Genomic DNA, 24,767 nt, shown 5'->3' with positions numbered 1-24,767 from the left:
CTTACTGCACAATACCCCTCCATTTCTATAGATGAATTTTCCTACCTATCTGCATCATTGCCAACTTGTCCAGACTCCATCTGTAATTTTACACCCAGACTTATCCAAACCTCAGTTAGGCACTGAGGAAATAGCAGAATTGGCATTTAATGAGAGGGAGACAGATGAATGCCGTCTGCCAGAGCGGCCTTCCAGACATACTGAACAAGAGAAGTGACAAGATAAAACCCTACAGCACCCTATATCGGATCTCTCCAGGAAAGAAAACTTACTCAGCAACACTGCAATCTTAGACAGGAGTGGATCCACTGCAAAGAATACCATCAATACTATGGTCAATGGTATCCAAAGCTTATTAGCCACCATGAGAAGTACTATTAAGAATAGTACATCATTGGCTAGGTCTCACTGTCTCCTTGTCTTTGATCCAACAGGAATTTCCCATGGAATACCTAGAGGTTCAAGTAAAAAAAACCTGACAAAGTCCATACCATCTTTTATATTTCCTGTGCAGCTTTCAGGATACAAGGTGTTTATAAATTGTTGCTCATGGATAGACATGCTTTTCCTAGTCTTGCTTACCCATACCTGTATTGCAAATTCTTGTCGTCTGGCCCCTTTTTCATATATACTAAAAGGGCAAAACATCGACTCTTATTGTTGATTTTCCTAATCTCCTTTCCCCTATCCAAGACAATCCAAATAGATCTCGTATATCAATTGAAATCTACTGTATTTTACTGCATTTATTGTTAGACAGAATTGATGGTTTTAGTTTGAGAAAAGAACTGTCAATGGCTATAACAATCTGCATGATCTAATCAGTTGTTGCCCTTTTCCAAGTTTGGATCTCAACACTTGATCTAATGTAGTATGACACCCTCTGTATGTACCATGCTTCTCTAGTAGCTTGTAACCTTGTACAATGTACAAATAACAAGAAGCTTTGGTATTTAACTTTTTCATAATAAAATTGCAGAACTTATTTTTATAAGGCTGTCTTGTCTAACTGTAGACAAGTTCTTAAATAATAGCACATTCAGTTATCCTACAGTGAATAAATGTGAATTCTGGCAGATATATACCCAGCACAAGACTCAAATATTCACATAACAATTTGTCTACTACATGGTAGTTTTGCATAGGAAGAGATGATGCAAACACACTAGTGGAATAGGTGAACATTAGCTTTTCAAAAACTATCACCTCTATGAATACAAATATTGTATACATTTGCACATGTAACTGACTTTTGTAGAACAGGTTGCCAGACGCACCTTTTTGTAAAGGTGCCTTGGGAAATGTGGTCCCTGGTGCCTAGAAGTGTAAGCTACATCTTTACACCCAAATCCTCTAATTGGTAGTACCATGTGACAACCATTTAGCCAGCTGATAGGAGTAACTAAATATCTCACATTTATCATTACTTACTTTTTGGCAGCTTTCAATGAATTCATCTATGGTAACTACCCCATCTTTATTCTTGTCCATTTTCTGTCCAAAAAGAATAAGAACATTTGCTTAAATCATGTTAAAATCCTACTTAAAAACACTGAATTTATCTATTACTTATTTCAGAGTTATATTGCAGGCTGGTGGCCACCCAGGTCAGGGTATCATTTCACTAGACACTATAAGTACATTACAGTCCCTGCCTCAGAGAGCTTCCAATCTATAAAAGTCTAGACATAACAGATCAGACAGACAAGTAGGTTGGGATGGGGGCACAGGGAAGATAGAGTAACAAAATAATAGGATTGTTAGTGAAATGCCAGTGAAAACATGGGAGTTTTCTTGTAGACCATCCTTTTTTGTTGTCTTGCCCTACCTGGAAAAATGTTTCCACATGTTGTCTAGGGGCATCCTCTTTGAGAACAGGATAAGTGCATTTTCCCATCATATCATATATAGCTTTCATAATATCAAGCATTTCCTGAAGAGAAAAACATGTTTATGTAAATGTTTTAGAACATGCTCAAAATCTTTTTGAGCTTTTATAGTTTAGAAGAAATATTTAAGATTGTGCCACAGTCAGATTGTGATTGAACAACTTCACGAGTATAACGCACATGGATCACTTTGAAATTTAAATTAGCTATTGACGCTAAGTACAGACACTCCCTGGGTTACGCAACCCTGACTTACGCAAATTCACATTTATGGAAAAAGTTCCATAAGCCAGAAATAGGATTTTCGAGTTGTAGAAATTTTTGTGTAACGTACGCGTATACATTTCTGACTTAGGCAAAATTTGAGTTACGCAAGGCTTTCCAGAATGGAACGATTGTGTAAGTCGAGGGGCGTTTGTAACTGAAACAGATTTATGCTTCTGAATTTAAATGCTTTACGATATCTAAAAGTCCAATGATATTGTGGAAAGAAAGCTCCTGTGGACCAGGAAGTGGAAACAAACCAACAAAAATTTGTAGCAGAAGGTGATTGGGCAAAATCACATCAATGTGTGTGTTTCCCCAGCTTTTGTAAGGTGCTTTGAGATATGTCACTGAAAAGTGCTCTATAAGAAGAATTATTATAAACATGTAATTCATCTGCCAATATATTGAATAAAATGCTGTATTTTTTTAAAAAAAAACCCTTTGTAATCTTTATGCAGTGTCTTGCTGAAACTGTTAGTTACCAGTATCAGTAAACACATTGCGTCTGATCTTGCAAAAACTTATGTGCACGCTCACTTCACATTTGAGTTGTCCCATTGACTTTGATGAGTAAAGTTCAGCATGTGCCTAATCCTCGCAGAAAAAGGCCCTTTAGAAAATAATGGCATTTTAAAGTGTTCACTTGCATTTCTGGATACACATTTTTATGTACAAGTACCCTACCTAGTTCTTGAAATTCTGTGGGCAAATGTAGGTATTCAAAGGCATGCCCATTGTGCCTCTTCCTTAAGAAATTTGGCCAGCTCTGTCTTCTATGACTACTAATAAAATCTAAATTTGTGGCTAGTTCTTTTTTTAAAAAATAAAAGAAAAAGGAAAAAAAAGAGTTAAGTTTATATAAAATACATTTATTTTAACCATTTTAAGTTGGGGGGAAGAAAATAAGTTATCTAGTTGTTTGCTACCAAACTCAGTTTTGACAACAGTTTCTCTAAAGCTACGTTCCTTTCAAACCAAACTCGAAGGGATACGAACATGCTGTGGTTTCAGTTATTGTGGCTACAAAATGAATTCTTACCTCTTTAGTTATGTATCCATCCTTATTTATATCATACAAATTAAAAGCCCAGTTGAGTTTTTCTTGTACTGTCCCTCGGAGTAAAATGGAGAGACCCATAATGAAATCCTAGAAAGAAAAAAAAATCCTAGGTAGTTCAAAGCTGAACTATATATTTCTAAATACGCAGCTTTCAAATCCTGGACTCCAATGTGATAAATTCTCCAGTGTAATACCAGGCTGGAAAGAAGGACTGTTGCTTCATCTTGTTTTGGTAATTAGTAGTAAAGACTGGTTTTAAAAAACATCTAGACTTTTTATGTAGTACTGCCAATTCATGGTGGATTGCTCTATTAATATAATACAAGCAACAATCAGTTTTCCAGCCTCCTTCTGTTAATGGATTGAATGTACTGTAGTGTATGACTAACCTTATAAAATGCTGCATGCAAGCAGCTCCTGTTGAAGTCAATGTGGGAAAAAACACATCACTGCTGTGTACAGGTCCAGAAAAAAGTCTATGTACTTCTTAAACCCACGATTTAGGGCTTAACTGGAATTTAAATGGCAATAACTTATTGTGGAACGGCACATGGGAGTAAATGTTACACACAAGAGCAATAATAAAGGTAATATTCTCAGCTCTTACACCTCTGCAGAGGTTTTCTTCAGAAGCTGGCTGCTCTATAAATTGGAGCGCAAACGAAAAAAAGGCAATTATGAGAAAATTATTCATTAGAGAAATGTAACTTTATTTTTATCTCTTCTATATGAAATACAGAGATAATTGTAAATTAAAATATTGTAGAGAGAGTCTACAGAAGTAAAACAACAAAATCTGAATCCATTCCTTTGATCCTTGGTGGTAGAGAACTCTGACAGATTAACATGTAGTGAGCTTTCAGAGAATGAAATTAGTCAGGTACATTACTTCCCTATAGGCCAAGAAGACTAACTATTAATAGACTCGTGTTACACTAGTCCTAGAACTAGATTTGTGTTTCAGAATTAATATGGTTTTATAGCAGCATGAACCTCATTCAAACCGAGAATTGACAAGTCAAACATTTATTAGTTGTATTTCTTTCATATTTTTATTATTTATTTTTCAAAGAGACTTGGTGAAATCAGGGCTTTATCGTTCCCAGTCCCTTCTCTCCTAGTTGGTCCTGACCTGATTTTGTGACATCATTGTTATTGCCATTGGGCTCATAACCAAACATTGTTGTAAAGGCTCAAAGTCCTACCATAGCACCAAACCCATTGGCTACAAGGGTTAAATAATTCTGTACTGACACAGGCCAGGTTTACATGTTTATTCAGCATTGGAAAAAAAGCCAGTATTTTGGGGAAAACAGCCAATGAGTTTGCATCAGGGACAAAGAGAGGCTGATGCATCATTTTTTTGTTTTTTTTTCCTGTATGGCCACTACAGTTACCCTTCTAAGTACCTACTGAGGACAAGCTCAGCTAATGCCGCACAATGTCCTGTCTTTCTTGACTATTTGGTTTAGTGTGCCCTGGAGCTTGCTGACGTCCTCATAGTTTCCAGTATTAGTGTATCAGTGCACTCGCCTCATGAGGCATCTTAAAGATATGAATCCTGAAAAACATTTTACTGACCTTACTTACAGCTTCAGCATCACAGGGCTAAATCTCTACACAGCTCTTTGATAGCATACTGCCAAATATTAAACCATTATGCTTCAGGAAATTCAGAACAGATTTGATCATATAATTTTAACAATCATCATTCCTATGTTGCTGTTCTAAATCATGATGGATCTTTTCCTGAAAAGTCTAATGCTGTATTGTCCACTTTCATGCTGGCATTTCCTCCCCATTCTACCCCTTTCTGGTGCTTCACCATTCTCTTGGTTGCACCCCTTCATGGTCTGTACTCAAGCTACACTTCCTCAGAGGCCAAGAAGCAACATGGATGATGACCAAATGAGCTATCCATTTTGGGAGCGGCAGAAAAATGTTCCTCTTGCTTTATCTTCCCATCTTTAAATAGTTGAGCATTCAAGGCTTAATGGCATATTTTGGAGCATCTCCTGCATGGGGCTGAGTGCACATTGAGCCTCATGGGTGTTGAAAAGACTCAGCTCTCATGATGTGCTCCACATCTTGCAAGATCAGTCCCTGGCTTGGCGTCATATTTTCAGCTCTGTTACCAATGGGACTAGTAGACACTACTGTGAAAATAAATTGCTTTTTGGTTGAATGTTCACCTTGCCCTAAGGTATAAGTCCAAACGCTGATAGGAAGTTGTGACATGTTGCCTAAGAACCGAGTCTTTTTGCTATGTATATGATTGCTTTCATTTCAGATAGCCACAACACAGCAAAGTCTAGAGGGATGAAAAAGCTGATTCATCTTTTCCATTTAAAAAAAAGTATAATTTATCTTTAATATTGTACATTTTTATCCTGCTTATGCCAACCTTCACTGTATATATTATTTATTTATGTAGATTTCAGTCTAAAAACTTGAGGATGCCTATCCAAACTCTGGGTGCCCTTGACATACATAATATATGAGTTCAAAATATAAATCACTCAAAACAGCAGCATTTCTTCCTGACCTTTCACCCATCATTTGTTCATGGGGGCCAATCCAGTTTAAAATTACTTCCTATTAGTTTTATTTAAATTCTGTGTGTGTGTGTAAAATGTAGTGCTTTGGGAAGCAGGCAAGTTATGAGTGCTGGAACATGAAATCCATTATTAATCCACATAAGGAGGAATACAGGCATCCATGTAGCTCACCTGTGCTCTTGAGCAACTATTTTGGTAAGAAGAAAATATCTCTCTCTGCCTCCTTGGGTTTTCAATTAGTGCTCATCCCCATAGTATCTAAGCACTGTCACCCACATTAAAACTATCAGCAAAAGTGTCAGCTACGACTTGAGGTGAACCACTGTGAAATGGAAGAAAACCATCTATAGACCACCAAACAAGTTCCTTTTGTGTATGATCCATAGACAGACCCTTGGAGTCAGTTCTGCAGCCATTCCATGCATGTTACTTTTTTACATACAGTGGCTTTTTATTAGTATTATTAAGTGCCAGTGTTGCATTTGGCCCAGTGCCAGGTTGACAATGGCTCCATGGAGCCGGGCCCATGCTCAGAAGGGGTCCCAGCCTGCTCCACTTGCACTGTGCCCCAAGACCCTGCTGACTCCCCCTGCCCACCACTTGCTCCTCTTGGCCTGCCTGCTGCCTGGCCAAGGGTTCCTCTCTGCCCCCCTGGGCCCACCACCTGCTCCTCTTAGCCCCCTGGCTGGACCCCAGTGCACCTCTAGCTCTGGGCAGTCTCTGCTTCCACCACCTGTGGACATAGGGAATCAGGGGGTGTTGTGCAGGGAGGCTGTGTGGTGTGGCATGGGCCTGCCCCCGAGGGAAAGGGGCATCCTGGCAGCACAGGGCAACTGCTGGTCTGTAAATAGGGCCCTCACATTGGGCAGAGCAGGGCCACCCCTGCCATGCCATTCCCCATTGCCTCTGGTGGGCCCCTCACTTCGGGGACTGACCTCCCCGCACCATGCTCCATTGTCCTCATGGGGGCCCACAGATAGGTTTGATGCCAGGCCCACAAAAGGTTAATCCGGCCCTGAACAAGATACAGAGAAAGACATGATTAGGAGCTTTACTTTTCAGTTCCCCTAATTTTGAGTTTATGTTAGCACTCTTAAGGGTGTTACTTAATTGATTAGTTCTCCTCAAGGAATAACTGAGACAAAAGCAATCAGAAAGTCATTGACAAGAGACTTTGTCTTTTGTTAAGAGATAATTAATCATCTTTGGAAAAACAAATAAAAGTTAAAAAGAAAAGGAGTATTTGTGGCACCTTAGAGACTAACAAATCTATTTGAGAATAAGCTTTCGTGAGTTACTCATAGATCATGCCCAAAGGCTTTAAACAGCTCTTTTGCAGGTAGGGCTAGCTCCACAAAGGAATGAACTTTTAAGTACCCTATACAATATATAAGGAGCTATAGGTGCATAAGCATGGGAGCCATAATGCTGAGCTGCCTAGGTTCTGACAAGAGAGGTTGGTCTAAGCCTGCCATTCTCAGGGAGATAAGCACCTAACTCCAGAGCTTCTCAGCCCTAATCTTTCTCCTGGAGTTTGGCATGTTAGCAGCGCTTAATTTATTTCGGGGCTGAGGCCCGGCACCTCTAAGCTTGGCAGTTCATAGCTCCAGCACCTCTAGGCTTATCGCGTCAGTTATGAAAGTTTTAAAAAGTTGCTCAACCACTCCCCCCTTGCACTAATTGCTTAAGCCCCAGCACCTCTTTCCTTACAAATTAAGCACTGCGCGTTAGCTGGTTTTTTTGTTTGTTTGTTTGGGGAGGAAGGAGGGATTACAAGAAATGGAGGTGATGGCAGTAGACCTCTTACAGACTTTAACTCAGTGGTTAGGGCATTCACTCAGGATGTGGGAAATTCAGGTTTAATCCCCCAAATGTAGAGAAGGGATTTGAATTTGGGTGTCCCAGCTCTTAAATGAGAGCCCTAACCCATGAGGTATGCTAGGATAGCACCCTCTAAGTCTCACCTGGATATTCTGGTGTAGGGCATCTTCTGTTGACACAGTTCCACTGTATCTAACTAATTAACTATGCAACAAGCCAAAGAGAGAGAGAGAGTCAGAATCATTCTACAGGCCAGTGGTTTGGGCATTTGCCTCAGAGGTGAGAAACCCAAGTTCAGATCCCTTTACTACATCTAGCAAAAATGGGATTAGAACCTGTCTCTCCTACATTCTGGGTAAGTGTCCTAACTACTATACTAAGGGGGCTATCTTTTTCTCCCCATCACCTCCAGAAATTTTGTGAGAATTTAGGCCTGCTCTGAGCCCACATAACAGACCAGGCCCTGCAGATGAGATATGCAGAGGGAGCATACTTTGAGGATCCCACTGGGGCTAAAATGAGAGATAAGCACCCAGATTAAGGCAGCAGTGCCCATGCTCTCTGGCAAAAACTTATGCATCTACAGGATTTGGCAGCAGTTGAATGCAGTCTTGGAGAGTCTCAGTGTCACCTAAGGTTATGTCTACACTTAGAGTACAAAAACTGCACACACACCCTAGCATGGGTATAAATAGCAAAGTAGATGTAGCTTTACTCTGCTCCCCTGAGCAGTGTCTCACCCCCAGAACCTACAGGTATGTGCCCTACACAGCTCTCTACTCATCCAAGCTGTGCCTCCGATGGCTACACTATTTTTAGCAGTGTAGTGCCCCACTGCTGCCTCAATGCCAGAGCCTTTCTCTCCTGCCTCCCCATGCCCTGCCTCACCAGAGCCTTTCACTGCAGTGTCCAGCTGCATACCCTACCAACCACCACGAGTGAAGACCAGGCCACTGAATTCCCAAAAGAGCATTTGGCTACCTAAATCTTTGTGTGGATCTAGTACACAACACCTCAGCCCTGCCAGTGATGAGTATTACTTGGAGGTTACTGAGTGATCTCAGTTCCCACTGGCCCAAATCCTATAAGTTGCTGAGCAACATTGTCTGCCCATGAGGATGCTAGAAGTCATTCTAGATCAGGAGCACTGACTTCAATACGCATTGAAGGTGGATCCTGATATTTAAAGGTATTTACGCATTGCTCTCCTCTGAGTTGCAAGGGCTAAGGCACAGATCTTCCCACTGGCACTTACATACCTAAGTGAATTAGACAGCTAAATCCCATTTTCAAAGCAATGTAGGCAATTACAGGAGGCAAGTCTCATTGAAAACAATCCATGGAATTTAGGCTCTAAAGGTCCAGATTCATATAGGTACTTAGGCACCTAGGTCCAACATTTAGACATCACTGACATTCACAAAAAAACACTGCTCAGCCACCTACTGCCACAGGGGCATAAGGTCACTAGGTGCCAAGGTTTCTGCTGGTGGGTATGTGCAAAGCTGCTTAAGTCAAAGCACACTACAAGCTCAGGCTCTACACAAAGGACAAAAACGGAGGGTGTATGCGTACACCCAGACCTAATAGCCCAATGTTAAAGCACTAGGCTGTGGGAGACTTAGGTCTGAATTCCCACTCTATCTCATCCAGAGCAGGAACTTGAACTCAGGTCTTTCACCTCCCAGTGAATGTGTTAACCAGCAGGCTAGTCTGAGATGGGTATGTCTCAATCTCTGCTATTAGTGCTGTTCCGCTTTGTATAAATAATTAAATATTCACTGGGCCAGTGAGAGATGAGCATAGTTTTCTGTGACAGCCAGGTTCCAGTCCCTGCTCCAATAAATACTTTATACAAAGTGGAACAGCTTCAACGAGAGTATTAAAAGACACCCACCCCAGCAGTTATGTGGGAGGCCGTAGACCTAGATTCAAGTCTTGCACTATAGTAGGTGAAGTAGGGATTTGAACCTAGGTGTCTCACATCCTGGGTAAGTGCTCTAACCACTGGGATACTGGGAGTGCTTTTGCCAGCTGTGTTTTCTGCAGGGCCCAATCTGGTAAGCAGCCTCTGAGCACTCCTACCAGATTGGGGTCCATGGGCAAGCTAGATGAGGCATAGTTAGTGAAGCCCACCTGGGCTTAGGTATGAGGCACTGAGATGCTCAGAGGTGTCAGGACTTTGGCTGTACACATACCCAGCAGTAGAAATTCAGATGCTTAGGGGAATTTTAGGTGGCTAGGGCCTGAATGCTAGTGAAGGCTAAATGTTGGCCTCAGGCATCTAAAGTGATAGTTAGGCATCTAAGTCCCCCTTGTGAATCTAGCCCAAAGAAACTAATCTCAAGGAAGCAGAAAGGGTAGTCTTACTGGGATCCAGGAAGTGGGCGGGCAGAGCCTGCCCACTGCTAAAGGACCTCCCCCCAGCCTAAGGATCCACATGTCTGGGATTCCAAATAATTATGGGGGACAACTAACAAAATAACAGGAATGGGAATGAGGTCACAGGGCTAAATGAAGGGAACCTGACTGGGACACTGAGCAGAGAACCCGGACAGTGCCCACTGCTCCTCGAAGGTGTCAAGGAAGCCAGTGGACGCCACCTAGAAGAAGTGTGCCCGGATGCATGCACGAAATGAGGAGCGGAAATAGGCCCCACAGTCACAGGAAACCCCATCGGCCCACTTCCTCTCCCTGGTTTTGTAGATGGCCAGGAGGAGGTTGACAAGGAGGTCCTGTGACTTCGTGGGACCACGAATAGGGAGTGCGTAGATGAACTGGTGAGGGGAAAAATGCAACCAAAAGCCTAAAAATATATCCAAGAGGAGCTGGAATAGGGGCTGCAACCTGGTGCACTCCAGGTACACATGCGCCAGAGTCTCCCTTACGCAGCAAAAGGGGCAGGTGTCTGGGAGGGGAGTGAATCACACCAAGTACATGCCCATGCTCACGGCTCAGTGAGGGAGCCGCCAGCTGATGTCTCCGGCAGGCCTCGGGACTAGGGTGGAATATAGGCTGGCCCACCGGGGCTCCTCACCCTCCAGAGATGGCAGGAAGACCCGCCACTTTGTGTCGGGGCAGGACGTGAGGGTGAAGATGTGAAGGGTGTCCAGCACAAGCATGTACAGATGTGTCCGTGGCGCGGTCCAGAACCGAACCGGCTTCAACTCGTGCAGCTGGCTCATGGTAAAGGGATGTGGCCAGGAAGGGCCACAGGGCAGGGGCCCAATGAAACGATCTGGAGGGCCTGGGTTGGAGGGTGGGCAGGGAGTGCCCTCTCACAGGACTCGGTTGAGAAAACCCCGAGCAGGGGGCGGTAAAGCAGCCCTCACCTCCTGAAATACGCACCGGGGAGTCTGAGGCCTGGAGAGCCCCATGCACAGAGCGAACGTCAGGGGATCCAGCCAGTCTCCCTGGCTGTAGTCCAGGAGGTCTCCGGCTCTAGTGACTTCCACCAGGACCAAGAGGCAGTTACTTACCTGTAACTGGAGGTTTTTTTGTGATATGTGGTTCCTATTTGTATTCCAAATGTGAGCAAAGGAAGTTTTTCAGCAGCAGTGTCCTTTGACCCTCATGGCCACCTGTTGTTGCCAAATGTTCCCTGCAAGGTTATAAGAGGCCATGCAGGGTGACGTGCCGTTAGTCTCCTTCTTACTACAGCATAGAGCATCTGCAGCAGGGGGAAGGTGGGTGGGCACTGAAATATAAATAGGGACTACACATCTTGAAGAACCTGCAGGTACAGTTATGGTGTCACATTGGAGTGCGCATAGCATTTTGTAATGCAGTTAGAGATCCAACTGCATGTGTGCTGCAAGGAGAGGGCCTGCCCTCTTGACTGTTCCGTGATGGCAACAAAGAGGCGGGGGGGAGGCACGAAAGGCACAAGTTCTGTCCAAGTAGAAAGCCTGCCGATGTCCAGGGAGTGCAGTGTGCTGTCCGTGGAAGTGGCGTGGGGTTTAGGATGGAAGACCAAGAGATGGATGAACTGGTTGAGATGAAACTCAAGATGCCCTTTGGGAGGAACTTAGGGTGAAGGTGCAGGGAGACCTTGTCTCTGTGGAAAACGGGTCAGCCATCATGGTCACCAGTTCACTGACCCACCGGGCAGAGGTGATGGCCACCAGAAAAAGGACCTTCTTGGATAAGTGGGCCAGGGAGCATATGGCCAGGAGTTCGAATGGAGGCCAGGTGAGGGCAGACAGCATGAGATTGAGGTCCTGGGGAGGGGGGCGGGGCCATGGTGTTGGTACCGGCAGGAAGTAGTACGTCAGACCCCTCAGAACCTGGATATTGGTAAGGTGAGCAAATACCAACTGGCCATCCATGGGAGAGAGGAAGGCGCGGAGTGCCACAAGATGGACATGGATCAACCCGAATGCAAGGCCTCAGTTCTTGAGCTCCGGGAGGTAGTCTAGGATGATGAGAACAGGGACAACATGGAGGGGGAGATGTCATCATTGTGCCCAGAAGGTGAAACACTTCCATTTTGTGGCATAGCATGCCCTCATAGACTCCCATCTACTCTGTGTAACAATACAGTGGATGGTGATGAACAGGCGTTATCTATGGCTGAGCCCCATCCAAAAACCAGACCATCAGTTGGAGCAAGCCCAGTTTGGGGTGGAAAACCCTGCCATAGTCTTGGGTGAGAAGGTCTGGCCAGTTGAGGAGGCTGATCGGTGGGCGGGCCAACAGTCTGAGTAATTTGGGGAAACCAGAACTGTCGGGGCCAGCGCAGGGCTAGCAAGATGACTGTGGCCCAATCTCGGCAGATCTTGCAGAGGATCTGGTGGAAAAGTGAGACTGGGGGAAAGCATAACACAGACCGCCATACACTATAGAAGAAGGAGGGCATCACCTCTGGAGTCCTGACCCCTGGCCACGCTGGAGAAGTAGAGGGGGAACTTGCGGTTTGCATGGGTGGCAAAGGGGTCCCATAGGGAGGTGCCCCAGGTCCAGAAGATGGCGTGGAGCATGGGGTCATGGAGTTCCCACTTGTGGCTGAGGTACCAGGTTCTGCTGAGTGTGTTCGCCAGAGAGTTCTGCACCCTTGGGAGGTATGATGCATGAGGCACAATGTTATGGCAGAGACACCAGTTCCAGAGGTGAATAGCTCCTGAGCAAAGTGACCGGGATCTGGTGCCACTCTGTCTGTTTATGTATGCCATAGTGATGGTGTTGTCTAAGAGGATCTGAATGTGCCAGCCACGAAGAAGAGGCAGGAATATGTGGCAATCCCATTGGACCGCATGCAGCTCCAGTGCGTTGATGTGTATGCACACTTCCTTGAGAGTCCACCTTCCCTGCGTGACATGGCCTGCCAAGTATGCGCCCTATGCCACCAGAGATTCCTGGTGAGGGTGGTCATGGGGACGGAGGTGGCAAACATGGTGTCTTGGAGCACTTTGGTAGGATTGGTCCACCAGGTGAGTGATGCCTGGACCCAGCTAGAAATGGTTAAGGCCGAGTCCAAGTGATTGATATGGGGCCTGCAGACCAAGAGAAGCCACAGTTGTAGGCAGCACATATGGAGGCATATGACCGAGGAGACAGAGACAACAGTGTACTGTCATGTGCGGGTTTTGGCCCAGGGTGCCGTGAGGGTGGTGAAGCGGTCTGCTGGGTGAAAGGCTTGTACTGTGATTGAGTCTATGTGCGCTCTGATAAAAGTATTGAGTACATGGAAATCGAGGATAGGGTGGAGGCCCCTGTCTTCCTTCGGGATGAAAAAGTACAGGGCGTTGAAGGCCCTGCCGATGAAGCGGGTGGCAGGGTGTGGTGAGCAGAGCTCCCCGGAGAAGGGGGGCCCTGGTTAGGTGGGATTGTGAGGAATTCTATCGAGTAGCTGTGTCATAGTATCTCCAATACCCACCAATTAGTGATCTTCCACCATTGGTAGGCAAATACAGCAAGACAGACCCCAAAGATGGCACAGGGGGCTGCAGGCAGTGACATGAGGGGTTCACAGCTCTTGTCTGGCACATCAAAATTGGGCCTTCTGCTGGTGGCAAGGTGTGACAGCAGAAGCTGATGGCCATGGGTGCTGGGAGTGAGGGCACCAACGGGCCGGATCTTGGTACCTAGTGTATGGGGGTTGGTATGGCGGGTAGGGGTGTGGCCAGAACTGTGGCTTAGATTGTCGGTGGTGGGGGCCGAGACTGTAGATCCAAAAGGACCAGAAGATCACCCATGAGTCCTTTAGTAAATGCAGGGCTCATCGGTTTTTGAGGAGAACAGCTAGTCCTTGTCAAAAGGGAAGTCCTCGATGGTGGACTGGACCACCCTAGGAAAACCAGACAACTGGAGCCACACATCAGATCTCATTGCCACCCCGGTGGCCAGGGACTGGGAAGACATTTTTGCTGCATTCACTATGGCCTGGAGGCTGACTTTGGCCATCATGTGGCCCTTGTCCAGCAAGGCCTGGAACCACTGGTGCTTGTCCTCTGGGATGTCCTTTAAGAACTCTGCCAGCTTGGTATAATTGTTAAAAGTGTACTTCGCCAGCAGAGCTTGATAGTTAGAAATGTGGAATTGAAGGGCCGTAGAAGAATAGACTTTGTGGCCCAGGAGAGCCAGGCGTTTCACTGCCTTATCCATGGGGGTGGAAGTGGTGGAGTGCTGGCACTCCTGTTCAATGGCCGCATGCGTGACCAGCGAGGCTGCAGGAGGGTGGGAAAGCAGAAAGTCAGCCCCCTTAGCTGTCACAAAATATCTGCATTCTTACCTCTTGAGTGTCGGGGCACAGGATGCCAGTGTGTACCACACCACTCACGTGGGTTGCAGGTTTGCACTGTGAATGGGCAGAACTACACGTGTCAGGCCCCGGAGCTGCAGAATGTCCAACAACTTGTCTGGTTGGTCCTGGACCTCTTCCAGGAGGATGCCCAAATCGAGGGCCACCCTCTGTAGCAGCTCCTGGTACTGATAATGATTGTTAGGAGGCGAGAGGGTCGGTGGGATCAAGACCTCATCTGGAGAGAAGGACGCTGCTGTTGGGACCGGTGGTGCCGGATTGAACTCCAGATCCTCCTTTTGGTCCGAAGTGATCAGAGCTGGCAGAGTGGGTAGGGTGGGCTGTTATGAGGCCAAGTGATGATGGATATGGGCTCCAATAAGGGTCCCACATGGGTCATTGGTACCATGAGGCCGGTTCCTGATGGTACTGTGGGCCCCATGGATACAGGTACCACCCAGGCTGGTGGGCCGGAAAAAATGGGCATGCCCAGAAGTCCGCACTACGCTGGGAGACCGGGGAAAAGGACAACTCTTCTGTTGAGAAGCCCTCCGAGTCTGAAGAAGCCTCCAGAAACGGCAGAGCCGTTGGTACGGGTGGTACTGCGACCAGCAGGGATGGGTCACAGCTGAGGAGGAGAGTCTCATCTGCCGGTATAGGTGGGCCAGAGGCTAAAAGAAGAGGCAAGGGCAGAGACAATAGCTCAAGGTAGGATGTGGGGACCAGTGGATCCGTCTGGTCCAATGTCCAGGGCACATCACACTGTCTGCCGCTCAGAGCAGAGGATATGTGGAGTGGAACCCGAAGAATCCTGCCGTGGCTGAGGAGTGCACACCAGCAGGCTGTCGGGATCCTCAGTGATTGCAGGAACCGGCAGTGCTGGTGGATCTCGCTTCTGATTCGCCTTGCCCCCTGCTTTAGAGGGTGGCCCAGTGGGGTCATCACTCGTCTCACCCAATTGAGCCCAGCTCAGGGAGGAAACACAGTGCATCACAGCGGTCTGTGATGGGGATCTGCTGTGGTGTTTGAGAGAGCACTTGTGACTGTCCTTGTGCACCTTCTCAAGTCTTGGTGGTGCCAATGGATCCAGGAGTGAAGTCAAGGGCAAAGCACTCATTGCTGGTGAGGGGCAGTGCATCACCAGGCACCGGTCCGGGATCAGACTCCACACAGGGCCGGAGTGCCTCTGCTATGAGGAACTTGCGGAGGCACAAAAGTTGAGTGTCACAGATCCTTGATGGGAAGGACTTGCGGATATCTCAGTGACAAGGTGTGTCTCGCCTGGGCAGTAGAGGCAACGTGTGTGCTCATCACTCACGGAGAATGAGTGAGGGCATGAGGCGCAGTTCTTGCACCCTGGAATGTGGGGCAGAATCCCCCAAAGGGGTCGGGAGAGGAAGGGGCTACTATATACACTAACATATTACAGAAGTACGAATTAAAAAGGAAACAGAACTATCTACCATAGTTCTCGTAGAGTGTACGAGTGCAAAGGGAGGATTCCAACTCTGACCAGGCAGTAAGAAGGAACTGAGGGCACGTTGCCCTGCATGGCCTTTTATAACCTCACAGGGAGTATATGGCGACATAAGGCAGTCATACAGGTCAATGGACACTGCTGCTGAAAAACTTCCAGCTCCGGTGCATGGTGCACATGCGCACCTGCCTTTGGAATTCATATAAGGACCATCACTCGAAGAAAAAACAATGTTTTAGATTCTCGGTTTTGACTCTTGCACCTTTCATGAGCCCTACACTCATTTAAAGCTTTGCGGGGGGGATGGGGTTCTCCCAAATAAACTCTACTTGAACCTTTGGCAGAGCTGCAGAAATCCAAATTGAAAGAATTCTAAAGGTTTACCACATGCACATTTTTTCTGGACACTTCAGACTTGTTTACAGATGCATTGTTCAGGAGCTGAAGGCAGACACACACTGCTTTTGCTGGACTGGGTTTGAGGCTTTGGGAAAATAAGGCTCTAGCCTGGGCCTCGCCTTTGGGAGATAAGCCATGGATATGAGACAAACCCAAAGTTGGATCAGGGCTGCTCACTCAGCTATGACTCAGACAATTTGGGCCTTAAGGCAGCACAAAATTATGCATGTATTTAATTTCAAGCATATAAGTAGTCCAAATGAGTTCAAAGTGACAACTCAAGGGCTTAAAATTTAAGCATCTATATAAACTTTTGCAAGACTGGGGCTCAAATGGGTTGTAATACATAGTTATGCCATATCCTCACTCCTCACTGCAGCTACTGGTTGAAAAATGGAGTGAAAATGCCTAGAAAAAGTTGGAGCATACGATTGCTTCCTCCCGTCTCCACAATTCCAGCAAATCCATGTTTTTTATTATATTCTTACAAATTAGGTTAGTACAGGAGAACATAGCGGAAAGGAAATTGTATTTCTTCTGGCTCTTCCTATACCAGTCCAGACAGCCTATTTACATAAAAGCCCATGTGATTTGTTCTTGATATGATGAGGTTAGAGACAGAGAGCATTTTAGCAGTAAATACAGTTTACTATAGATGGTGACAAACCAGTATTTATGCCACAGCTTTCTAGAGCTTTTCCTCTCTGCTTTCTTTATTGGATGGAGGACAGCCATACCTACAATATGAATCAGTATAGAAAAAACTTGGCAAAGTTGCAATTTATGATTAAGAAAAATTATTCTTTCTAGAATAATTTCTTCATACTGCCTAATGAATCTACATGCTGTCTATAATTAACTACTGGGGTAATATATTTAGAAATTGTTTACACTACTTTAAAGAATAAAAAGAATTACTTAGGTATTCATATTCTGCAGTTAGATTGTAGGTATTATGTTGCTACATATTAAAAGAATGTTGGGCCAGTTTTCATTAACCGCAATAAAGCTACTCTGGTTTTAACACCAGTATAAATGAGATCTGGATCACTCTACCTAGGTTAATAAAAGGGTAAAAATATTTGTAAAATCACACATCATTGCCAGACTCTGAGAGAAATTATTCTCTTACTAACTAACACATGTGAGAAACGCGAGGGTGAGAAATTTCAGACAAATTTAAAATTGGGCTAATCATGACCTTAACGGTGAAGAGAATAGCAGCTCTCCATGACGGACGTGACATAAAATAAATACAGTCTTTAGAGGTGAATTGAAAGGCTTTTAAATTCCATGATCCAAGGTCTTATTCAATATTTGATAACACACATCACTACTGCAAAAAACACACCAGGGAGTTGTGCTCTTTACCATGCTGTTGATGATGTCATCTGTTGTGGCAGGCAAAGTGCAAAAACCCTGAAATCATGTATCAGAATTCAAGTGGAGGAAGAGCTTATTTTAAATGCTTATGTCGTACAGTACATTTGCCATGAAGCCACATTTTCTAAATATAAAGCTTGCTCCTTGTGCATGCGAATAATCCTTATTTATTTGAGTAGTCCCATTAACTTCAATTGGAGTTGAGAGCACTTGTCATCTCACAGGAGGTACTCAGCAAGATCAGATGTTCTTATATGTCACTTGCATCTAATTCAGGTTGCCTTTTAAATGAACATTATATCAGCAGCACAGTTTGAGTTACAATGCTGAGAGATGCCCTTCTAAAATAATAGTGGCTATTGCCAATGCATTGGAAAAACTTGAAATCTGGACCACAGCTAAAAAAGCTAACCTGGTGAGCAACAGAGGCACATACATTCAGTCCTAGAATTAAAAACGGATAAAAGCACTTACCTCGAAACTCACAGATCCATTGTGATCAGTGTCAAATGCATTAAAGAGAAAATGTGCATAGGTTGTAGAATCTAAAATTTAAAAACAGAGTGTTTCTTAGTAAGTGCATTTTAAAAAATTACCTTGTACCGTAACGCATATTTTCTTTAATTTTCTTCAGTGAAAATTTTTAGCCACCAACAGAGCTAAACATTAACTCCAGCCTTAATCAGGTTTCCCTTTTCGCAGGAACAAAATTGTTATTATTACACAAAAATAGAGGCTATGTTCTAAAAATCTGGCTCAGAGTATCCTTATGTACTCTCATCATCATTACTACATGGAAGGGATCATTCACTGTAGTATGACTTTATTGTGACTATTATAATATGCTCAGTATTTACGAAATAGTCTGTAATTGCTCAGGGCTCTGCTCATCTGATAAGGGACCATAACTGGGCTTCAGAAGAAGATGATGTTCACTTGTTCACTTCTAAGGAAGAAATGAAGTAAAACTGTCACTGCATTTGGTGGATTATTTTTATTTTGAAGGGAACCATGTTATCCAATTTGTAACTGAACTTGCCAGCAGCCTTCTACATGAATGAGCAATGGAGATGGACACTGATTTTCTGGTGTGATCAGTAAGTTAAAAATATGACTGAACATTCAAACAAGTGATCCATTTATTAAACAACGTTTTTATTCTCCCTGAGTTTCGTGGCTACTGCTAAATTGACACGCTTTGAAAAATAAATGTAGAAAACAATAAAAATGTGCCAAACCTCTAAATATTTACATATGGCTATCTCCTGTTAGGGACTGCATAAGCTAAAAAGTGGAGATTGTTTTATTTGGAGGATTTTCTGTGGTATTTGTCATCATGCACCTGAGCACAAGCACTAAGGAATCTGTTCTGATGATTCCCTTGTAACATTGGGTAATATCTTCCTCTTTTTATCAATGCAGAACTGAGGCACAAAGAGCTTAGAGGTCTCATTTTAAGAGGTGAGAGCTCCTGCAGCAAAAAAAAAAATCAGATGATGTGTGACCCAGTTTACCACAGTCCTAGTTTACTGCCTTAACCACAACACCAGCCTTCCTCTCTCTGAGCTCCCAAGAGTTCTTTGGATTTCCATTCCCACCCTAACACACATCCAAAACCTGTGCTAGAACACCATGCAGGTTAATACTGCCTGAGGTATTATTTACTTGCCCTACTTTCCTCTCCACACTTTATATATGTAATCCCTCCTTGCTTTTTGTATTTACATTGGCTTTTCTATAGTGCTCATTACCTTAATAACTTACAACCTCACAAACCTGCATTAATTTTAGTCTCAGAAAATCCTTGTGAGACAAGGAAGTGTTATTATTTTATAGATCAGGAACTGAGGCAAAGAGAGCGGGAAGCTAATTGCCCAAAGTCATGCAGGGAAAACAAAGATGAACATATCTTGGGTGTTCCTCTGGGAGAAGGGATGATCTTGCCTGAAGGTGATAAATGTCTGCGGCTTCATTGTGGCAGGTGCAGTTCATTAACTCCAGCCTGGAATAAAGTGAGTGGGGATCCTGGGGGAGAGTGGAAACTAGGAAGTTAGGATATAGGTCCTGGAGGGAACCCTACAGGTAGCCACCTTAGGGAAGAATTTTAGGCTCAGTTTTATGTTGTTATTGATCCAGACATATCAGCAAGTGAGGACAGACATAGGGATTGATTTTAAGCATCAGGCCACAACTTTATTAAATACAGGGGATGGGCGTTGCACCCTCTGTCACCCAGACTCTCATATAGTAGGCTTTTTAAGTGGTTCCAGTGTGGGAGTTGCAGGGCTCCTACCATACAACCCATAACTCGAAGGAGACTCTTCTCAGTCTACCCTTAGATTAGCTTTCTCTACTAAATCCTTTTGCCCCCACTATCCCCAGGATACAGATAGAGGGAACTAAAAGCAAGGAAGGGATCTGGGCCTGCCAAAGCCACAAGTTGTCTCCCTACCCCATGAGCACAAGACCCATCAGCAAAATTCCATGTCTTTTACTTTGGGGAACTGGCCTTTTAACAGCACTAGACACTGATCCTGATCCTCCTTTGACACTGTTGACCATACTCTTCTTGAAATATTCTCCTCCCTTGGCTTCTGTGACTTTGTCCTATCCTGGTTCTCCTCCTACCTCTCTAATCAATCCTTCAGTGTGTCTTTTCATCCACCCTTATAGGTTTCTGCGGGGTTCCACAGGGCCCTGTCCTTGGTCCTTTTCTTTTCTCCCGGTACACCTTAGCTCTGGATAATCTCACTTGCAAGCAGAAATCAACCACCACCTGTATGGGGATGACTTCCAGAGCTACCTCTCTACTGAAGACTTGTCTCCTTCTGTTCAAAGTAAAATCTTGTCCTCTCTTGGCTTTTGGATGTTTCACCATCAGCTCAAGCACAACATGGCTGAAATTGAACTCTTAATCTTACCCCCCAAGTCATGCTTGCTGCTTCCTTTCTCAATCACTGTGGATGATAGCACCATTCTGTCTGTCACTCAAGCTTTTAACGTTGGTATCATCTTCGACTCAGACCTCTCCCTAAGTCCTCTCATCCAGGCTATGTCTAAATCTTACCAAGTCTTTTTGCAGAATATCTCTAAGATATGGCCTTTCCTATCCAATGACATAGCTAACCTGCTCCCTCATCGTGTGTCTTGATTTCTGCAATATCCTTTACTCTGGCCTTGACAAATGTAATCTTATCTGCTCGGATCCACTAAGAGTATATCTAAACTGCAGCTGGGACCATATCTCCCAGCCCAGGTAGATACACTCGTACTAGCTTTACTCAAGCTAGCACATTACAAATAGTAGCGCGGATGTGTGGCATTTTGAGCTAGCTGCCTCAGTCAAAGCCCACCCAAAGTGCTGAGTTCATGTTCATGTCCAAATTGCCACCCAGGCCACAACATCCACACTGCTATTTTTAATGTTGCTAGCTCAAGTGAAACTAGTGTGATTCTGTCTACCCAAGCCAGCAGACACTCAGGAGCACCCAGCTGCAATGTAGATATATCCTCAGAACGCTCTTGTGGCTTGTTGCTTTAGACACCTGAACCCTTTGCATCCCTCCATTGGCTTCCCCTTCAAATATAAGTTACTTGTCTCATTTTCAAGGCCTTTCATGATCTATTACAGCTTACCTACCATGTCTGATTCACTATCGAGAGGTTGACTCTTGCATCCAGTCAACCCATGGTTCCAGCCTCCATTATTCCACTTGTTAATTTTTCAAACAAGCCAGTTTGTGCTTTCTTCTATGGTAGGCTGCTGGTGTGCTGAGGCCATTGCCTATCATGCAGGCCAATATTGTCTCATTGTTTCCTTATACTCCCCTGGTGGTGTGTCTGCATTCATCTGCTGTCTCTTTTCTTATACTTCAATTGTGAACCAGGGACCATCTTTTTGTTCTGTGTTGTGCAGCTAGCACAACAAGGTCAAGGTCCACGACTAGGATTATGATAATACCAGTATTAAATAATAAAATAACAAGAACATCTTGGAGTCTGTGTACTCTACTGGGCACAGGGTAGGAGCTCAGCTTGGGCACTCCTTCCCTCCAGGACAGAAGGAATTGTTAAGGACTGGAATTGTGTATGTAAGCAGATTTTAAAACTAAGTGATGGGTAAACTTGTGTCTGGTCAAGTACTGACAAGTTAGGGTGCTTATCAAAAGCTTATTCAGCCTCACTCCCAAAGGGACGTGCAAAGATTATGCAATCCTGTAAAAGCAGGATCTCCTCTACCTAATTTTGATCCAGCCAATCCAGAAATAGCACGAGGAAAGTGTTCTTTGCAGTATTTTGGTTCTTCTGGTCCTGGCAGTACAGTGAGTATAGAGGTGTACACTTTTTAATCACAGCTATCCAAAGTTTTCCAACTCCCAAATGATATTAATTTGGAGGGAATGTTCAGATTTTTATTTTTCATCTGCTCCACCTGTTCATCCCTAATTAAAACCATGAGGGAGTTTGTGGAATCTCCATCATTGGAGATTTTTCAGAGCAGGTTAGACAAACATCTGTCAGGGATGCTCTAGATAATACTTAGTCCTGTCTTGTGTGCAGGGGCCTGGATTAGAAGATCTCTTCAGTCCTCCAATTCTATGATAGTAACCCTCTACACTATTCTGTTACCCACCTGTTTCATCACCTTCCACATCATATCACATCAGAATTTGTATTCCATGTCACATCTTCTGTCATTAGTGGCAGCACTCCTGAGTGGCATGCTTACAGAACAACACAAGGTCTTACAAGGGAACAACCTTGTTACTGCCTGAGAAGTCCTTTTCTGTCTAGCAGGATCTACAGGGGACTAAACCACTGGCTCCTGTGTACACTATTTGCATTCTGTGTTATCAAAATCATATTAACCTTGAAAAGCTGGTCACTATGCAGGGCCAAAACAATCTTCTTGCATTGGATCTATCAATGGCATTTTCTCTAGGCCAGGCGTTCTCAAACTTCATTGCACTGTGACCCCCTTCTGACAACAAAAATTACTTCACGACCCCAGGAAGCCTGAGCCCACCTGAGCCCCACTACTCCGAGTGAGGGGGGCCAAAGCCTGAGCCTCACCACTCTGGGTAGAGGGGCCAAAGCTGAAGCACAAGGGCTTCAGCCCCAGTCAGGGGCCTGCAACCTGAGCTCTGCTGCCCAGAGCTGAAGCCCTCGGGCTTTGGCTTCAGCCCTGGACAGTAGGGCTTGGGCTTCAGCCCTGGGCCGCAGCAAGTCTAAGCCAACCCTGGTGATCCCATTCAAAGGCGGTCCTGACCCACTTTGAGATCCTGACCCACAGTTTGAGAACCACTGCTCTAGGCTGTATCATACATTCCTAATAGAGGCAAAAATCCCATTTTGAACTTTAAAAAACCCAAAACAAAACTTGTGACTTTTATCTGAATAAGGACTGCAAATAGTCTTAGCCCTTTTTACAATATGTTAATTTGGTATTATATACATTAATTATTGTAAGAACAAACCCTGTACTGTTTGAACATATGTTGCTAATGCATTTTCATTGAATTAAAAAAAACATACTGTTGAGACACAGGAGACCACAACACTGGATGGATGGCTAAGTACCAACCACCAGTCAAATCCTCATTTTAATTTATTATTTCTTTATTATTTCTTTATTATTTCTGGTACTGGAAGTTTGAAGACTTCTAAATAGATCTGAAATTTTAATACACAAAATGTCTGGAATGTATTGATAGAAGATTTGTTGTGCTTTGGAAGGTGCTATGGGAACTGTCTGCAGTAACTTATGTTTATTACAGAATTATAATTGTACACTGTATACAATGTATACTGATTATTTAATAAATTTTCTCACTATCATGGTAAAGTGTTCCTGTTTATTTACTGTCTGTTTAGAGTGAATATAAATGTGTTAAACAATTTTCTATGATTTACTGCCTTGTTCATACCACACATGGCTGAAGGGTCACAATTCTATTTTTAATTCTTATTTGTATCATGATATATAAATAAAAATAATCCATGTTTGCAGAATCTTTTCTTTATAGTGATCTGTTTGTATATTTAAAAATATTCTTTAGGTCCCTGTTCCTGCAGTCCTTGTGCAGGTAAAACACCGATTGAGGATGACTGAATTTTGCCTGAAAAAAGACTGCAGAGTGAGGTACTTTAATGTTTTAAGTAGAGCTACTTAATGTGATCTCTTTCCCACTAAATCTTGAATATTATTCACTGCAGACAGAGCTTGACTTTTTAATGAAATACAATTTCTCTTCAATGCCCAGTAATCATAACTAGTAGGATACATTAACATTTTGGCAGGTTGCAGCAGGGACAGATATAAAGTCATAATTTGTTTGAGATTCATATCACGTACTTTAAAACATCTTAAATATACAAACAGAAGGGGTAGCCATTATGCACCCACCAGCATCCCATTGAACATCAAGGGTAAACAATTTAATAATGGCCCAGTGAATCCACTGTTATCTGTGACCTGAAAGGTTAGGGATCAAGTCCTAAGTTACATTTTTGGTGGCATGTAAACACAACAGTTGAATTGAACATTGAATGCTGGGAGGCAGTGTGCCCCCTTCCCTCACAGATACTGCAATGGTTTTCCTATATGCTAGAGAATTTAATGCAGCTACCTTAATTGGGTGCTTTTATAATGTAAAAAGCTTTTCTGAAAACTATTTTTGCCTTATAAAACATGTTCATTTTACTATAGTTCATCATCCATTTGTTATTCAGAACCCAAATCACTCTCTTGTCACCTTTCTACCCCTCCTTCCCACTTCTCCTGCACTTTAATGAAATGACTTGCCTGGTAACATGTGAAACTAATGTCCTGAGGGCTGGTGGAAGTTGCTTGATTGCTGTACAGTGGAAATGTTACACCATAGTTGGCTTCCTCAAATGGAATGGGATGATCTAACAAGAAGTTGTCTCATTTTTTGTATTGTTTACACCAGGGATCAGCAACCTTTGACATGTGGCCATCAGGGAAATCCACTGGTGAGCCAGGAAGGTTTGTTTACCTGCAGCACCTGCAGGAAGCAGCAGCCAGCACATCCCTTGGCCGTGCCGCTTCCTACAGCCCCCATTGGAGCCAGTGGAAGTTGCAATCAGCCGAACCTATGGACGCTGCAGGTAAACAAACCATCCCAGCCCTCCAGCAGATTTCCCTGACGGG

At 44.1% G+C, this 24,767-nt stretch overlaps 2 protein-coding genes across 11 annotated transcripts in view; one reads left to right on the top strand and one right to left on the bottom strand.

The window, feature by feature from the left end:
- Positions 1-991, top strand: part of PACRGL (parkin coregulated like) — a 36,253-nt gene extending 35,262 nt beyond the window's left edge. For all 3 annotated transcript variants that reach the window (XR_006281179.1, XR_006281180.1, XR_005292665.2), the window contains one exon: positions 435-991. The gene's annotated coding sequence lies outside the window, so the exon portion shown is untranslated. The remainder of the gene's footprint in view (positions 1-434) is intronic.
- KCNIP4 (potassium voltage-gated channel interacting protein 4) overlaps positions 1-24,767 on the bottom strand; it is an 849,263-nt gene that overhangs the window by 3,926 nt on the left and 820,570 nt on the right. For 4 of the 8 annotated variants that reach the window (XM_038400064.2, XM_038400062.2, XM_038400060.2 and 1 more), the window contains 4 exons: positions 18,068-18,138; positions 3,196-3,303; positions 1,829-1,933; positions 1,432-1,494 (listed from right to left, as the gene is read on the bottom strand). In XM_038400064.2, the coding sequence (XP_038255992.1) occupies positions 1,432-1,494; positions 1,829-1,933; positions 3,196-3,303; positions 18,068-18,138 (347 nt within the window). Of the gene's footprint in view, positions 1-1,353; positions 1,495-1,828; positions 1,934-3,195; positions 3,304-18,067; positions 18,139-24,767 lie in introns of those variants that run through there. The other 4 variants (XM_038400058.2, XM_038400056.2, XM_043514068.1 and 1 more) reach the window with 2 other exon arrangements.

This window comes from Dermochelys coriacea, chromosome 4, assembly GCF_009764565.3.
Source record: "Dermochelys coriacea isolate rDerCor1 chromosome 4, rDerCor1.pri.v4, whole genome shotgun sequence".
Classification (NCBI taxonomy): Eukaryota; Metazoa; Chordata; order Testudines; family Dermochelyidae; genus Dermochelys; species Dermochelys coriacea.
Note: the sequence above shows the minus strand (reverse complement) of the source record. Positions and strands in the feature narration are given on the sequence as shown.